Here is an 18,899-nt window from a genome sequence, read left to right as displayed (position 1 = left end):
GGAAAATAGCCCAATCTTATGCAGTGTTTAGGTGCACATAAACACAGACACCAATGTGTATAGGCATGCCAAATCCTACAAAGGAACTGGCTGAAGGAATTACATAGTTATCTTTCCAGATACCTATTCAAATACTTTTAAGTCGAAAGGATTTTTCTCTAATATAAAAGGATATGCCTAAGATTCATGAGAAAAAATAGCTCTGTATTTTGGACAGAAATCTAATTAATTTGTGGGGGCATTCTGATTTCTGAAAGTACTTTCTATTTTTTTATCTGAATGTGATAGGCAACAAGCCCCAGAAAAGAGAAACCTAAATAAAAGGTTACATTTTCATTTCCAGGTGGCACAGAATCAAAATGCAAAGGTAGAATTGGAATCCGTCCTGCATGGCCCACAGCAAAGACTCTACCATTTTCTGTCCATCCGTCAACTCTTTTTAAGACTTCATGTACTTTGCCAGTTTTCCACACATCACCATTGTGCCACATTTTTCGCCTCTCATCTAAGGAGCCACTCATTAACTTATCAATATTTGTTTTGGGCACAATCTTCCTCAGCCCATAGCCTATCCCCAAGAAAAAGTGTGTGTAGATCCTCTTCTTTCTTGGCGCAACATTTTTTATTTTGATGTTGTGTAAATTTTTCAGAGTATAAATGGCTGATTTTAAGATATCATCTTTATCTGGATTAGAGTCTTTATCCAATCCACTGTCAGGCCAGTAGAGTAAAGTGAGCAAAAAATGAGCACTTGCAGGAAACGGCCTTTTCCTTTTAAAGAATCTCTTGCTGAGATCTCGCAGTCTTTGCAAGTCAAGAATCCTTGAAGAACCAGGTGACAGACATGCTAGTGTAATGTGACACACAATATAGTTTATAAGTTCTACATCCTCTAGATTTTCTTTTTGTGGGTCTTCTGGATAGAAACTTATTATTTTTTCAAGTTTTTGAACTGGTTTCTTAGAAATGGAATCAGACAGCAGTGACAGAATTGTGGTCACGTTCCCACCCCCATGTTTGTATATGTTCATATTTTTGATGAGCTGGGATCCTGCACCATTTTCTTCAATAAACTCATCTGAGCTGAAGAATGTTGCATACACTCTACACTGTCTTTTAAGCCATGCTCGAGGATTATTAACTTGTTCTTCTCTTCCATCTTCATCATCATTCTGGTTTTTATCTGTTTGGAAATAACTCAGATCTTCTGAAATCCAGTCAAGAGCATTGTAAATGTTTTTATGTAAGCCTTTTAAGCGACTGTGAAGTTTTCCCCATGTTTTCTGAATATCATCAGGAATATAGTCTGTAAGTAAATACTGGACAAGTTTGGGATACTGCCCGCTTGCATTTTTTGGAAATACCTCAAGTGACGATAGTAATTTCAGTAAACGACAACCCACTTCTACCTCTCCAAAATAACCAGAGTTATTCATGCTGTCTTGTTCAGACTTTGCAGCTTGTTGTGCACTCCTGAAGCACTTCATAGCTTTCAAGGCAATTTCTATCATTTGAATGATGTCTTCAGGAGTGTCCTCATCTTTTCTGTTGTCCACCATGAAACTAAACCATTTCCTGTACACCTGCCCTTCTGTGTCCAAAATAAAAGAATCATTTGGCAAATGAGATTTGGCTATTTCTGCCCAATATTTTGCATCTTCATATTTTTCATAATTATAATGTAATCTGGCAAGCTGTTGGGCAAAGAATGCATCTTTCCCCAGGCATTCATAAGCGTATTTTAAAACCCCTATCGCCTTTTCAGGGTTTTCAGTGTTGCACACGTGCTCAATGAATGGAGAGAAAAGACTATCAACGTTATCTCCTCTACTCTTCTTATCACGTCTTATGAACAGATCTCTGATGAATTTGATAAACTGTTCCCGCCCAAACCTATGATTAAGAAATGCTTTTTCCTGAAGAAGATCTGTGGCAATTTCACTCTGAGACCGATCACCGGAGAGCTGATTCAATATTTCCTTTGCAACCAGGTGGTGTATTATTTGAATGGATGAAATGTAGGTGGTGGTTTCTCTCAGCTCAATGAAAATTAGCCGTGCCTGTTCACTCAAGTGACTTATAAAATCATATTCCCTTATACTCCTTTCTTGGTATGCCCCAAGTCCCAAAAAAGCTTCACAGTGTGATAACGAGATGTATGAATTGTGTACGTAGAAATTGAGCAAGGCAACATATCTCATCAAACTAGTTTCTCGAGAAGATAAGTCTATATCTTTGAGCAAGTGTTCTACAAATTTTCTCACATATGTTGTATCAAATTCATTACTCATGAGAACAAAAGTAAGGATATATTCCAACTTAAACTCTGTCTGATTTTCAAAATTTTCCAGTTTTGTTCTGAACAGGTTTTTCTCTTGTTCTGACAGTCTGTGAGTGACAGCAACTGTATCTTGAGGTGAAGCTATACAAAGCTTATCAGGGGCATTGGATCGTTTGCAGCATAAGAGGATGAAAGAAGGCCTGGAAGGATGGCGTTTATTAGGTCCCATGGCATCAGCTAAGGAATAATATAATTCATCAAGATATTCTTCATCATAATCTTCAGTCAAAAGAAGGACAGGGAGAGAGGTTCTTAAGTCTTTTTCATCATAATGTCGGAGATCAGTTGCGTGTTGGCAGACAGTGGCAACTGGGTATGTTCCTTTAATCACAGCACATCGTAAATCCTTCCTTTGTCTCCACAGCACTTGCCTTGCTATGGTGCTTCCTCCGCTTCCAGGGTGGTGGAACACTTTCAGTTTAGCCACAGAGTGCTTGAACCGATTCCCAGACAGAAAATCATTCAACAGTTTCAAAACCTCTTTACAGGCTTCACGTTCAATAATTTCCCCACACAATCTTTTATCAGCAAGCCAGAAATTTCTCCAGTTAACTTTTTTACCTCTATAAAAGGTTTCATCTATTACCTTTATTTCTTCTTTATTCAGACGATCCAGTTTGATATCATCACATTGGTCTGCACACAGTATTTCAAGAGAATACATTTTCTCTTCTTCCAGAGCGGAAAGTGCACACAGTCCTTTAGTAGAAACTGGTAAGTGTCTGCAGTGTGTTATAGAGGGCAGCATGCTCTGGACAGTAGCATCTACATGGCTTAGCTTCATGCCTACTATACTTCTCTGTTCCAGTACCTCAATGCTACAGGATGTTTGAGCCAGATAAGCCCACTTCTCATAGTTCTCTCTAGACTCAGCCAGGCACATTATGAAATCCATGCCATTCATTTCACTATAAAATTCATGGAAAGTCTCCACAATTGGTTTTTCCACAGGGGACAGTAGAAGGAAAAGCACCAGAAAAGATCCCTTTGGGAGGAGTTCTTCACAGATAAAAGATACTGCTTTTTTCAAATATCTTTTTTTGGTTCTAATCCATGTGTTTTCATCACAAGGTTTTTCATCACCAAGGTAATCACTGCGTCCATTGCAAAAGATCCAGCTTTTCTGGACAAATAGGCCCAAATGTTTTTGAAATTCAGCTGTGCTCATCTTGCTATCATTGGAATAGTTTTGTAAGAAATGAGAACTGGTTGCGTGGCTCTCTTTGTACTTGCTATACAAGCCTGATATGTTAGAATCCTCATCAAAATCAAATATGCAGAAAATCTTCATGTGCATCAGGAAGCTGATGGACTTCAGGTCTTCCTCTTTACACTTGTTTGTAACTAAAATGTACCACAGAGAATCATTCATATAACTTTTACCGTTTGTCAGTAGGACAGACAATTTCCTTCCTAAATTCTGAGGGTCTTCTATTAGATGTTCATTATTGAATAATTCTGCCCCTTCTCTTCTAGCATCTCTGTCTTGTAAATTTTGAATGAATGCCACTAAATCTTCATTCCTCACCGGGTTTGAATTTGCACCAACTCTTTGAAAGATAACTGACTGTTTCTCAATGTTCACTTTATTACTTTCTTCGTTAAATTTTGGTAAATGTACTTGAAAAATCTTCCCTTTAACAATACTAGATATTGGTTCAATGTCAACTTCCACTACAAAATGTTGTTCCTGATTGTCTTTATCAATCACTTCAACAAACACAGGAGGATGGATGCATAGCCTTGCAGCTTCCTGAACATGTGATTCAAAACATCTTTCAGTGTAATCTAAAGCATCTACATACATATCTCTGTCTTTTATACATATACCAACGATCTGTCCATGTCGCCACTCCTTGTTCTCAACCGAGTCTTTGACTCCAAAGTGAATAGTACCATTTGTTCGGATGTTCATGCAAGCAGAAGCAAATTTCATCACCTCACAGGCAAACTTTGCTTGCAGTCTTGCTCTGTCCAGTGTTGCAGCTGTAGTAAAAGATTTGTATTCATGGCAAGGGGCAATTAAATTGAGAACTCCTGTTTCTGGAGGGAGGACTGTGTTTTTAACATACTTAAAGTGAATATCATTGCTGTTGAATGGTCTACAGTTAGTACAGCGTAATGATTCTCCTGGGTCGTCTGTATTCATTGTACGTTCTATTTTGCTAAAAGTAGAAATGTTTTTCTTGCCTGATTGTTGTTGTGTTGAAGCTCCATGTTGTAAAGAAACGGGTTTCACATTGACCTGTGTGCTTCTGGTTTCCTCCGCAACTCCTATTCTCTTCTCAGTTAATAAGTCAGGCTGTTTGTGTTTGGCCTTTCTTTTTTCTGTCTGTTTTCTCTTGTTATTCAACACATTCACATTGTCATGAACTGCTTGGGTGGAATCTGGCCTAGTATTCAAGTCCCAAAGATTTTTTCTTTTAGTCATTAATAGATGAATCTGGGCTCCTTTCATCCCGATATGCTTAAGGAAAGGCTCATCTAATTCTTTGAGCACTGGGCCAGTTACCTCTTCTTCATAGAGCTTTTCTACATACGCTTCCTTAATTCCAATGGACGTTAGCCAGCATTTAACATGACTCTCATTCCATTCAGTCACAGGTAACTGCTCATAATCTGAGAATAAAAATTGACAAGATTCAGTATGGCAGAAATGATATGCAGTCCTCACCAAACCCATTCAAGCTGTGCATGTGTTTAAATGGTAGACCAGAAATCAGAGTCTGAGGGAAGTCAGTAGGCAGTCAATAAAGGGTAGAGAGGGTGCTACTGACCTTTGCAGCTGTCTCTGCAAACGGTATCCCAGAATTATACCGTTAGGCTTTCTTTCCTTCTAGTCACTTCCCTTCTCTTTCTCCCTTTGTCCACAGGTTAGACTTGCTTTCTACAACCTCTCTGCATCCCAGTTTAGATAGCTAGTTAGAGGCCTTTACTCTGCCTTTCTTGTCTGGTATGGAGGTCTCTTACAATAAAGAACTTCTATAGTAACAAGCCTCAGTGAGAATGAATTCTCCAGGCAGCCAGACTATGGAATTCCAGTGTGCGGAGACTCAGCTCTCCTTTCACTTTTTGAAAGCTATGAATGTTATAGTTGAAGTGGGGAGCATATTTCCTTTTAGAATAGTCACATACCTGCCCTGAGCCTGCTTTGTGGGGAGTGCAGGATATAAATTGAATAAATTAAATTAAATTAAATCCATAGAAGCATCACTTGCTCCTTGTTGTTGAAATAATTTTTAAAAATTGTTAGTTGGTTTAAAAATTACATTATGAGTTGCCAATCCCCAGTTGGGGCAGGGGACTCCCTGGTTTAGAGGTCCTCCCCCGTTTCAGGGTTATCAGAAAGTGGGGGGTGGGGGAGGGAAATGTCTGCTGGGCACTACATTATACCCTATGGAGAATGATTCCCATAGGGCAGGGGTGGCCAATGGTAGCTCTCCAGATGTTTTTTGCCTACAACTCCCATCAGCCATGCTGGCTGGGGCTGATGGGAATTGTAGGCAAAAAACATCTGGAGAGCTACTGTTGGGCCACCCCTGCCATAGGGTATAAATGGAGAATTGATTTGTGAGTATCTGGGGCTCAGGGGGGGTCTGTTTTTTGAGGTAGAGGAACCTAATTTTTAGCATGGCATCTGGCGCCCCAAATTTCAAAAAAATTGGTCCAAAAAGAGGGTCCAATCCTATGAGTCCCAAAAGAAGGTGCCCCCATCCTCCATTATTTCCAGCAAAGGGAAGGCATCACATCCCTTTAAATGTGTTGGCCAGAACTCCCTTCAGGATTCAATCATGCGTGTCACAACCTTGCTTCTGGCTCCATCCCCAAAGTCTCGTGGCTCCACCCCAAAGTTCCCAGATATTTCTTGAGTTGGACCAGGTAACCTCATAGAGATGACAACTGTACTGTGGCTAAGCACCCCCCCCTCCAAAAAACCCCCCCATACTATGTCAGGAAGACTGTGGTCAGCTCCTCTTGGTATATATCTGATTAAAACTATAAACAGACTGTCATTAGGTGCATTTTTGTGCTGTCAGATCACAACCTACTTATGGCAGTCCTGGAGGGTTTTGAAGGGAAAACCCATTCAGAAGTGGTTTGCCATTGCCTGTCTCCATGTCATGACCCTGGTATTTCTTAGAGGTTTCTTCTCTTCAGCTTTTGAGACCTGACAAGATCAGGCTAACCTGGGCTATCCAGGTCAGGCCTACATATGATTATAAGCTGTTCCATCTTTATTTCCCTGATAAATAAAGGATTGCTTCTTCCAATACAAGTACCAGATGACAAAATGTGAGTATAAGTTGCTGCATGTGTGAACTTTAAAAGAAAAGCTATGACAGGAACTTCAATGCTTGCTTCCTTTATGTGGGACTCCCCCTGAAGATGATTCAGAGTAAAGCTGGTATAAAATGTGGTAGTAGCCCATATTATCTGATAGCTGTAGGGTGCATATTACTGTGATTATTGAACTGGATCCCTCTATGTTTCCTGATCTGTTCACGATGTTGGTGCTTACCTTTTTAGCCCTTCACAAAGCTGGGACCAGTGTTCCCTCTAAGCTGAGTTAGTGTGAGCTAGCTCACAGATTTTTGGCTTCCAGCTCACACATTTTTGTTAGCTCAGGAAGGATGACCCCAGAGCACACTAATTTATGCAGTAGCCCTCAAGTTTAATGCCAGTAACTCACAGGTTTAATGCCAGAAGCTCACAAAGTAGAATTTTTGCTCCATGGCTTAGAGGAAACATTGGCTGGGACCTAGATACTTAAAGGGCTACCTCTCCTGGTTTGATCGCCTGAGGCAATTGCACCCTAAAGAACATTTACTGGTTTCTTTTGTGGAGCGATGCACTTTTCTTTGTAGGTATGAAGTGAGCAAAACCTTCATATTGAGTTTTTCTCTGCCGATTACAGGCTGGGGGTGGGGTGGGGGGTCAGTTGCTCACTAGTGTTACCCACCAAGGCTTTAAAATGGTTAGTCTGGCTAGACATAGTAAGAAGATGGTCAACCATCTAGCTAGCTGGGAACAGGGTTTTGGAGGTAGAAAACCCTTGAGATTTCAGGACAAGCTGCTTTGACTGGATCTGACCTGGCCAGGGGGAGGAGAAAGAGAGAAAAAGACTCCTGTGAGCAAGGGGGAGAGGCCGTTTGGGGCTGGTTCCATCGAGGTAAGCTCTCAGCTGTGATCCTCTGGAGGAAGCTTTTGCCATGTGCAGGACTGCAAGCCTGAGCAGAAGCTTCTGGGTAACAGGAACCCTTTAGAGCAATGGTAGCCCTTTAAGCTAAAGAGCTTGACTTATGTTAACATTCACTAGAGCATATACAGAGGGAGGGATAGAGGAACTGCATTCTATACTTTTGGATCTCTTGCTCAATCTGGTACTTCTCTGCAAGTATGCCTGTGGCCATTTTCTTTCTAATAATGCTTTATAACTTTTAATGTCAATAGTGGTTCTCTGTGCCACATTTACACCCCTGTTCTTCCAGGCACACTATTTTTTAAAAAGTGCTAGGAAGAAAGGGAAGGGCAATCAATTGACAAATGGCTACTCCCCAGTGGTGCACAAGGCAGTAAGCTGTCTTCATGGTAATTGGACACTGAATAACAGGAGGCCTCAGAACAGCAGTACAGGGAAGGGAAGCTGGGAGCCCCTGGTCCTCTCAATGGGCAATTCCTAAAAGGCCAGGTGATGACAGTGGTTGAACTGAGAGGGAGAAAAGCCACTCCAGGTGTTGGGAAAGCCAGCTAGGTGGCATGTGCCAAGTAGAGACCTTGGACAACTACTGGTGCCCAGATGTCTCAGAGGCCAAGGCAGAATAGGGCCCGCAGATCAGAGCAGGACTGTTCCACCACAGGTCTTCTGACCTCTGCAAATGTTTATTCCACTGTTGCTTGCATGTGAGCTTTTCAGTGGGTGTCCCAGTTCTATGGCACAGGCTTGCAGATGAACAAAGGCAGGTTTTGTGAGCACTGCACTGGAAGTCAGAAAGCTTAGGAGCTAGGGTTGCCAAGTCCAATTCAAGAAATATTTGGGGACTTTGGGGGTGAAGCCAGAAGACTTCGGAGGTGGAGTCAGAAGCAAGGTTGTGACAAGCATAATTGAACTCCAAAGAGAGTTCTGACCATCACATTTAAGGGAATTGCACACTTTTAAAATGCCTTCCCTCCTTTGGGAATAATGATGGATAGGGGCTCATAGAACTGGACCCTTCTTTTGGGGCAATCATTTTGAAACTTGGGGGGGGGGTGTTTTGCGGAGAGGCATCAGATACTATGCTGAAAATTTGGTGCCTTTACCTCAAAAAACAGCCCTTCCAGAGCCCCAGATACCTGTGGATCAATTCTCCATTATACCCTGTGAGAATTGGCCTTCATAGGGAATAATGAAGTGCCCAGCAGACATTCCCCCACCCCCTTGCTTTCTGATGATCCTGAAGTAGGGGAAGGGCCTCCAAACCGGGGGATCCTCTGCTCCCAACTGGGGATTAAGTAACCCAATATGAATAGAGAACCACAGATAAATGACTAGCAAGGGAGCCCCTAAGGGTTCTGTGACTAAATCAGCCTCCAATATAATCAACAAATTTTCATAGAAATTTATAAAGGAAACATAAACAACCACTTAAAGCAGTGAATTGTACATAAGGTGAAGTCATACAGTATGCACAGTCCTTTATGAGGACAATGTGGTGCTCCAGCGACCATTAAAACCCACTATACATTCCTGCAATATAAACACATTTACAGGTGTTCACAGTTAACATATTCATTTAAAGGAGCCACATCAAGTCAACAGATGCTGCAAACACTCATATAAAGCAGGACAAATCACATTCATTGTTTAAACCATTTGGTTGAAGAGAATTACATTTAAAAATCCAGAATGCCTCACGTTGTAATAACCATTTAGTAACATCATTTCTGTTGTATACATTGGAATTGAATTTTTCAATGACAAAAAATCTTAAAGACTCAGGAGCATGTTTTTTTGCTGTGAAAAAAGGAGCTGATTCAGTTTGATGTTTTAATCTACTCTTATGTTCCAATAAGCGTGTGCGTACTACCCGTGTAGTACTTCCCACATACGCCAATGAACAAGGGCATAAAATTAAATATATACAAGCCCTAGTGGAACAAGTAGTAATAGACCTCAACTTGATCCTAAAACCTGTTTGTGGATGCACAAATTCAGTGATGTTTAAAGACAAATTGCATGCCAAACAGGCCCCACAAGGCGCATGATGGACCTTGTATAAGGGACTGTGCATACTGTATGACTTCACCTTATGTACAATTCACTGCTTTAAGTGGTTGTTTATGTTTCCTTTATAAATTTCTATGAAAATTTGTTGATTATATTGGAGGCTGGTTTAGTCACAGAACCCTTAGGGGCTCCCTTGCTACCCAACTGGGGATTGGCAATCCTAGCTGAGGAGCCTTTGAGATCACTTAGTTGTACTTAGTTGGCCAGATTTTTTTCGGGAGGGAGGAGTAAACGTCTTTAAAACGAATATTAGGTTGACCATTTTAAAATTGTTTCATGTTTTTATATCATCACACCTTTAAATTATTTTATCATTGTTACTAAGGTCCTGTTTGTTTGGGAGAAAGGCAAGCCTTCAAATATTTTAAATAGATAGATAAGAAGGGATAGGACAGGACTGTCTGAGGCAATACATACATACCCATTGTGTCTTTGAAGCTGCTTTCTTCTATTAGTAAGGAAAGCTGGAAAAAATAAACATTTGAGTTTGCTTTCATGTTAAAATATATTTTGAAATTTTCTGTTGCGCGTACTATATGGGGGAGGAGTTTGCAGCAATACCAACATATGCACCCAAACTGCAAAAAAAAATTGCAGTGTAAAATTGGATTCATCTTATATATTGATACCATAGTTGATTAAACTTGCATTCTGTAACCATAGGCCTACTTTCTCAACTATCATTGGAAACCATCCCAAAGATAGTTCAGATGTATGTATGGTGGGGCAACATAACTCCCATATCCAATATTCTGACACGTTTGGTTGCTTTCTTTCTTTGTGAATTAACTCTGGCCCCACCTGTAAAGGTGTCCCATTTTGAGATTATTATAGTAAATAGGGTCTCCGACAGCACAGCGTATTTTATTAGGAAGGTAGTCCTGCTGTGGTCACTAGTGTTAATGCAAAAGAAAGTGTGCATAGGATTGCTGCCTTAGGTTAGATTCAGATGTCATGGGCAAGCCAGAGGAATGTTTATTTTGGTGGGCATGAATCTTGTACAATCTTCCCTTGCCTACTTATGCGGTATGCTAAAACTGGCGCCATCACTGTGATGTCTGAGCAGGGCTTTTTTGGTAGAAAAAGCCCAGCAGGAACTCATTTGCATATTAGGCCACACCCCATGATGTCACCACTGTTTCACATAGGGCTTTTTGGTAGAAAAAGCCTAGCATGAGTTCATTTGCATATTAGGCCACACCCCCTGGTGCCAGGCCATCTGGAATTGCATTCCTGTTGTTCCTGCAAAAAACAAAAAGCCCTGTGTCTGAGAAACCAGAGTTTTCATTTCCTGGTAACTGGATAGCCATGGTTTAGTGGGCAAGGCAGACATCCAACCAGAGGTTTATTAATTAAATATATATCCTGCTTCCCCAGAGTCGTGCTTGAGCCCAACTGCATTCAAAGGGGCTGTTGCCCTGGCGTAGTGGCAGTTTCACCAGTAGAGGAGGGGAAAGTGATATTCACTGATTCTTCCTTTCCAGTTTTGGCCTTCTCCCAAGGTATCCCTGAAAGCCCCAAATGGGGTTGCCAATCTCTAGATGTGGCCTGGAGTTCTCCTGGAATACCAACTGATTTGTGGGATGAAAACTTGATAAGCACTTTTAGGTGCAATGCGATTTATGATTCATGATTTATTCTCTATTTACGTCTTACCTTTTGATTCCACACTCATAAACTAGGCACAGTGGAAGCCAAAATCAGCTTCATGACTCTTCTCAATATCCTATTTCATTTTCACTTTCGGAATCTAAAAAAGAAGAAAATGCTTTCAGGTACTTGACATACCCTTGATTTGAGTTGGTTTGTATTGACACAGCCAACCAGGAAAACCAAAGTAAAAAGTGCAGACCAGTAGTAGACCTTTTTAAATTAGGGTCTTGCACAGACAGATTGACGTTTCTGGGGGAATGGGGAAACCTGCCATGTGGAAGCCCCATTGCAGTTGTGTTTTATCTGCAGTTGCATCAGCAAACCACAAAATCCCATTGCTGTGTGGAAGACACCGTAGTTTCTAGCTAACTGGACCATTACAAAATCTGCAGGCATCTCTCTGCTTGCGAGATGGATCAGCCCTCCTCCCATCACTCTGCCAATCGGCTTTTGGGCTTGGCAACAGGTGACAAAAGCTTGCTTTCAGCCCCATATTTTTAGAGTTTCTCATGATCAGGCAGTTCCCTTTTTGGACCAATTAGAAAAGAAGCAGGGCAATTCAAACCCTCACCAAAGGAAGATTCATATATAAAAACAAACTTTTTATATAAAATTAACTTTTCTCCTGAGGATCCTTGTGTGCTTTGTTCAAGACCTGGAAATGGTGTAATGTACAATAAATAGTTTGAGGTGGAAGGAGTCCAGATGTCAGACCAAGGGGGAATACTTCATTGATTCCCCTGCACTACCCAAACTAAAACATCTGTATGTTAATTTCTGTCCTGGCCTATCAAATCTGAAATGGAGATTCTGTGCTCCACTGTAAGCTGAAAACTGGACATGCCTGTTTCTTTCATAAAAGAGTAGAAATCCATCACAGCTACCAAGACAAAGAGAGACTTTTTACAAGGAGTAGAAGTTTCCATCTTCCCTGCCCAAAAAAGTAGGTTCCTTTTTATACCCATCTACTTTGCAGTCTTTGTATGGAGCAGGGAGGGGAAGAATGGGAAGAGGGGGAATGGGGGGGGGGAGAAGGACATCTTTGCCAGCTACAGTATATAGGATCTTAGCTGAGATTTTACTTTTCACTTCCAGATATAAAGCTTGGATGTTGTCAAAGGCATGAATCACAGAATTCTTGGCCACTGAATCTTAACTTATGACTCAAGGCCTGTGGTTGCTGATAAACCAGCCCACTAAATCTAGGGCTGGACCAAGATGTAGCCTGCTTTTGTTGTTTAAATAGTATTTTTCATAAGGTACTTTGGGTCATTTTGGGGAGGAAAGTGAGATATAAATATCTAAATAACAATATTTTTGGGTAGGAATGAAATTCCTCTCAGTTGACCTTCTTAGCCTGCAGTCCTATGCAACTTACTTTAGAGTAACTCAGTGGGAGTAACTTTAGAGTAAATGTACATTAGGCTATTTATCCTGGAGCCTTGGAGAGGTGACTCATAATTCCTGGCCTCCTCACCCCATAGGGGTGCCAGCTGCCAGGCAGGACCTGGGGATTTCCCCAGATTCACAGCTCATCTCCAGACTGCAGAGTTCAGTCCCCCTGGGCAAAATGGATGCCTTGGAGGGTGTACTCTATGGTACTGTGCCTCACTGAGGTCCTTGTCCTCCCCAGGCTCCATCCCAAAATCTCCAGAAGTTTCCCAGCCTGGCTGGCAACCCTACCCTCCATCCTCTGCTGGTGGTCAGGTAGACCTGGCAACTTTGTCATTCCATGACACTCTCACCAATTAATTAGTTTGGATAGCAGCATTTCACAGCTTCCACTCACAAATAAGAATTTTTTCTTTGTTTATAACCCATCCTGCACTATGGCCCAGAAAGACCAAAGAGGTGGCCTAAGTTTCACATATGGCCTGTATGGCCTTGGCGGGAAGGGCGGGATATAAATTGAAATAAACTGAAACTATTTTACCATTCAAATTATAGGCTTCAGTCCTCTAGTGCTCCAGTACAAAACAGTTATAGGCTGTGATCACACACACTAAATAATGCACTTTCAGTCCACTTTCCAAATGGATTTTGTCAGTTCACACAGTAAAAGTGGATTGAAAGTGCATTATTTAGCGTGTGTGATCACAGCCATAGACAGCCAGTGTGGAATAGTGGTTAGGGATATAGACTGAACTCTGAGAGACCCAGGTTCAGTTCCCTGCTTGGCCATGATTTCAGGTCTCAAACAGACAAGATGAAGATCATGCTTCTCAGTCTCTCCATAAAGCCTCGGAGCCATGCAGAGAAGGAAGATGCTGGGTAAAATCCCATGGTCAGAAATATTGAAGGAGAAAGGAGTTAAAGAGGGGTGGGAGTGATCATCTTTAGAACTTAAAGGGCTGTCATCTAGAGGATGGTGCAGAATTGTTTTCTGTTGTCCCAGAAGGCTGGGCCACAACCAATGGGTTGAAATTAAATCAAAAGAGTTTCCGGCTGTATATTAGGAAGAACTTCCTGACAGCTAGAGTGGTTCCTCAGTGGAACAGGCTTCCTTGGGAGTTGGTGGGCTCTCCTTCCTTGGAGGTTTTTAAACAGATGGCCATCTGACAGCAATGCTGATCCTATGAATTTAGGGGGAAGTATTTTTGAATATCTGCATTGTGCAGAGGATTGGAGAATGTGATAGAATAACAGCCAGTTTTGCACAGTAGTGCACATATGTGCATGCACACACATTGCCAACAATCACAGCTTGCTGTGCCAATGTCAGTGGGTTCTCCCATGCATTCTGTTCACTCAATGTTTCCCCAAGTTATGAGATCATATGACTCTCATTTTTCACAGTGGCCGATAACACAGCAGAGAATCCCCCTAGTATGTGGCAATATGGCAATATGGAAAAGGGGCATTGCAACCGCTTGTCAGTTTCAGGAAAAGCCTGGTCAGTTTCACCAGTAAGTTTCCCCCTTTTGCCCCATTTCCTTTCTGTTCCCTTTCATTCAACAGACTAACCCTAAAATATACGGACAAAATCTGAACCATGAGAATTTAAAATGGAAGGTGCTTGGTGGATGCTTCTGCACAGCTGTGATGAGGCAATTGTGTAAATTAAAAAAAAAAAAACTTTGGACGCCACCCCCCACATGTCACAAGTGTCATTCCACCCTGATGTAGAAAAGTTATTTTTTAAAAAATTGTAGCTGCAGAATAAATGCACTGGAGGAAAACAAATAGTATGTAAGGCAGGCAAGTAAAGATTAAAGGCTTACTGCTCTGAAAATCTGCAGTAAAATGTGCACGCATGGCTTATTAGTAAGGGATAGGTGTGTGCTATTTTGGGTGGGGAGCAGAAAACTCAGCTGAAAGAATGTATAGGAGGAAATTAATAGTGGAAGAAAAAAGAAACCTCATTTCCCCTGCAGCTTTTTGAAACATAGAAATCCTTCACGAACAGTGAATCCTTCACGAACAGAGTCAGTAAAGTTCAACATCCCAAAATGTTTAGAGTTTTTTCAGTGTTAAGATGAAATCAGAATAAAACAAAGGAATGAAAAGACAGTTCTTGACCTAGCCACTTTTTAAACAACCGTAAGGACAGCCAGGTAGTTCAATTGCCCACAGTCAGATCAGGCTGCTACTTTTTCCCTTTTAAGCCAGGTATAAACTGAGCTACGGAGGCCAATGGCCTTTTAAAATAACTTGTTGGCTTTTGGATGTGAGAGTTCTGACCTTGTGAAGAACACATTAGCTTTTGAGTGGTTTTAATTTGTGACCGGAATGTACATCATGACTGGAGAGTTTTGCTATTCGGAGTGCCAAGAAAGTTACCATAGTTGATGTGGAATTTTAGGTAAGGTTGAGGAAGAACCCCCCCCCCCCTCTATTTCCTTATTTCTAGATGGAGGATGTATTTGAACAGGAAGAGAACCATAGATTTGGGCTGGAGAGGAAGAGATTTGAGCAAACATTTTTCTACACTATAGGAATGCTCATAATTTTTGCAAATAAGTCCTTTAAAAATGCTTACGTAGAACTCAAACCTCTGAGTTCAGTACAGTCATTTCCAGTTGAATGATACTCTTTCCTGTGGGGAAGTCAGTGGAGGCAGCCAAGATAATTCTTGCACACTGGGCATACATATCTGGTGTGCAACAGCTGGGGTTGCCAACCTCCAAGGAGGGCCCAGAATTCTTCCAGAATTACAACTGATCTCCAGATTATAGGGATCTGTTCCTCTGAATAAAATGACAGTCCTGGAGGGTAGACTATATGGCATCCTATATGTAATGTTATCCCTTCCTTCCTCTAACTATGCCCTCCACAGGCTCTGGCCCCAGATCTCCAGGAATTTCTCAGTCCAGAGTTAGCACCTCTACATGCACCCTCTCAGAAGGGTTATGTTTAGCAACTGGCTTCTGTCCTATCATTCTTCTCAGTCAGGTTTGAAGCCTTCCTCCATTCCAAGGAGACGTTCTCAAGTGTGAGAGCCTCAAAAGATTCTCCTGTGTAGGAGGAAGGTCCCTTGGGCTGGAGGACAGCCTAAAATTTGGCTAAAACTGTAGGATGCATGCCACTGTGATGATATCTCACAAGCAGCATTTATAGAAATGTTTGCTTAGCAGCCAAATCCCACTATGCTAAAAAAAAGAAAATAAAAAAGCTTAATTCCTAGTTTGCTTTCAGCAAAACCACCTCCATTCAGCCAAATATGTCCTTCAGGGGACTTGTAAACTGAAATGCAACAGCAGTGATTCACATCTCACCCCATAGTCTACGAGTTATAATTAAAAATGATTGGACCAGCACTGAAAACAGTGCTGAGGACAACCATTCAACATTTCTGCAGCAGCAATTTTTGCTCTTGACTGGAGATGATTTGTGATAACACAAGAGAGACAGAAACTGAACGCAGGAAAGTATCACCTCTTGAATCGTCTACCCAAAGCAATGATTTATTGACTGATCCTGGCTGCACAAAAGGGTCTTACCTTGGACAGTGTGTTGAATCCAGAAAGGCTCCCTTTCGGGCTTCTGAAGTAGAGAATACTTGAGAAAAAGGCTTTTCAGCTCCTGGAGGGGTGTTGCTCTGTAGAGAGGAAAGAAATATCAGGGCTGGCTATCAGCTGAGCTACAATCCAGAGTTTCTTTACTTGTTCAGATTTTCACCTTCCAGATTTAGGAGTTAATGAACTGGCAATAAAATTAAACCTAAGAATATATTCCCAAAACAAAGCTGCCCAAAGTGGTTTTGGATGTATAAAAGCCGCTGTCTTGTTTTCTCTGTCCCTCTGCCTCTAAGCAAGAGGAAGAGAAAGAGAAAATAAACTCCAGAGATTGGGTGGGGCAGGGGAGAAAGGAAAGCTTGAATTGGTTGATTCCCAATCATGTAGCTTGTGTTTAATGGCACTCAGGTGCCCTGGATTTTCAAGTTACTTACTCATGCTTTGTTGATGGACAAATGAACGGTCCAAGCTGCCTTCAACTTCATTCATGCGTAAACTTGAACAGAAGGATATTCCAGGGCTCCAGAATAATCCCAGGTGTGCGCGTGCAAATTCTGGACAGATAATTTTATCAAAATTTGGCTTCTTCAGGTGGTGTGCATGCACATGAAAAGTTATATCTAGGATGAAACTTTGTTGGCCTTACAGGTGCCACTGGACTCAAACTTTGTTCTCTTACTTCAGACCAACATGGCTACCCATTTGAATTTAACTGGGGCAAGGACATTGTTTCATTCTACGACCAGCCTTGTCGATAGCAAGTAGGGGTGGTAAATGCAAAATCTGATGGCACTGCACTTTAGAACTGTGCAGAACAGGAAGGAAATGGTCATTTTTGGCTGAACAATGGGTGGAGGAAGACTACATTCCAGAGATGGGATAGCTGAGAAACGAAACCAAAGAAGTTAGAGTTGTCTGTAAAGAGCTCTGTGGTCTGCTGAATACTCAGGCTTTATAGAAAGCTGTCTGGCACATCTGTATTTGTCATTTATGATTCTCACCTGAATGAAAAGCACCACATAGGCAAGATTAACAGTTTTTATCAATTCAGTATTTTGTCTTCAGCAGTTGCCAGTTCTGTATGTTTGAAGAATGCTGGCTGTGCAGTTTTTCTAATTTCCATTCTTGGTCTATTCTCTCTATAGCTACCCAGAGGGAGGGGGTGGGTAAGAAACATAAAAAAACACTAACCTTAGCATTTTAAATACCACTATTTGAATGTCCAGATTTTTCAAGTAATTGGCTAACTTGGACTATGTATGTTTCCAGGGCTTTTTTTTTGGTAGAAAAAGCCCAGCAGGAACACATTTGCATATTAGGCCACACCCCCAGATGCCAAGCCTGCTGGAACTGTGTTCCTGTATGTTCCTGCTCAAAAAAGTCCTGTATATTTCAGATTTCAATGTTCGCTTGGCCACTTGAAAGCTGAACATGTTTTGGACAGTTTTCAGTGACATGTAAGGGCAAGGTGCTTAAAGCAGTCACTGTGGTAGAAAGGCTGACAGAATTCGGGAGGATGAGGGTTCAAATCCCCTTTCTGACACTAACATTCCTTTGGCATGCCATTCTCACCAACAGGGGGGGATGGGTAATATTGGCTTGCCTTGCAGGGCTATTGTTAGAAAGGTTGTGATTGGGAGGCTCTTTAGAGTGTTGGATTAGGATCTCAAAGGCCCAGGTTCTAATCCTCAGCTTCCACAAAAGTTGGCTGGGTGACTTTTTGCCTAATTTACCTCACATCCTTACCACAACTTACCACATCTTCTTTGCCTAACACCTCACAGAGTTGTTGCGAGGATAAACTGGACGAGAGGAAAATGATGTATGCCACTTTTGATCCCAGCTGGAGAGAAAGGTGGGGTATCAAATAAATGATTACAATTCTGAACCATAATCTACAACACCCCAAAGCCTCTACATTTAATTGAGATGTAGGAGGTGGAAGAAAGGGCTCAAGGTGGAGACAGCCAGACCTGCTACAAGATCACCTGGGCTGTGGGAGGCTAGCTCAGCAGACCTTAAAAAGCAGACTAAAAAAGAGACTGAGCCCATAAGAGAACTGTTCTCACTGTAAAGAGGGAGAGAGCCCAGCATTGCCCCAGAAAGTCCAAACAAAGGTAAAATACTATATGAGAGAAGGTGAAGTACTACAGCCTACTACCAGAAAAATACCCTAAGATATAGTAATCCAATAACAAAAAACCAATGTATGAATATAGTAATTTCTTAACTCTTAATCAAATAATGATTGTGACTTTTATAACAATACTAAACGTAAATATATCCAACAATCTCTATATTTATAAAAAGGACCCAATAAACACTATTCCATATAAATAAAGTCTTGTGTGAAGTCTCTTAATAACAATAAGAATAAAGTCTGGTATCCAGTAAGACCACAGGTCTCTCAGTATAGTGATAAATTGACTTCATATCTTTTTTCAGTCCCTTGCCAATGCTTAACTCAAATTCCAACCCCTTGACACTCCTCCAAGTTGCGTAATCTGACAGTTTTCCAAAATGCAACAGAGTATATCAGGGGTGGCCAACGGTAGCTCTCCAGATGTTTTCTGCCTACAACTCCCATCAGCCCCAGCCAGCATGGCTGATGGCCGGGGCTGATGGGAGTTGTAGGCAAAAAAACATCTGGAGAGCTACCGTTGGCCATCCTTGGAGTATATAT

The 18,899-nt window shown here is 41.5% G+C and overlaps 1 protein-coding gene across 1 annotated transcript; it reads right to left on the bottom strand.

Annotated features, from left to right (window-relative positions):
• On the bottom strand, positions 1-5,024 carry LOC132581044 (sterile alpha motif domain-containing protein 9-like). Its single transcript, XM_060252082.1, has one exon. The coding sequence runs from the start codon at positions 5,022-5,024 to the stop codon at positions 264-266; it is 4,761 nt and encodes a 1,586-aa protein (XP_060108065.1). The 3' UTR covers positions 1-263.
• Between the last annotated feature and the right edge of the window lie 13,875 nt (positions 5,025-18,899).

This window comes from Heteronotia binoei, chromosome 13 (assembly GCF_032191835.1).
Source record: "Heteronotia binoei isolate CCM8104 ecotype False Entrance Well chromosome 13, APGP_CSIRO_Hbin_v1, whole genome shotgun sequence".
Lineage (NCBI taxonomy): Eukaryota > Metazoa > Chordata > Lepidosauria > Squamata > Gekkonidae > Heteronotia > Heteronotia binoei.
This window is presented reverse-complemented; position numbering and strand designations above follow the sequence as displayed.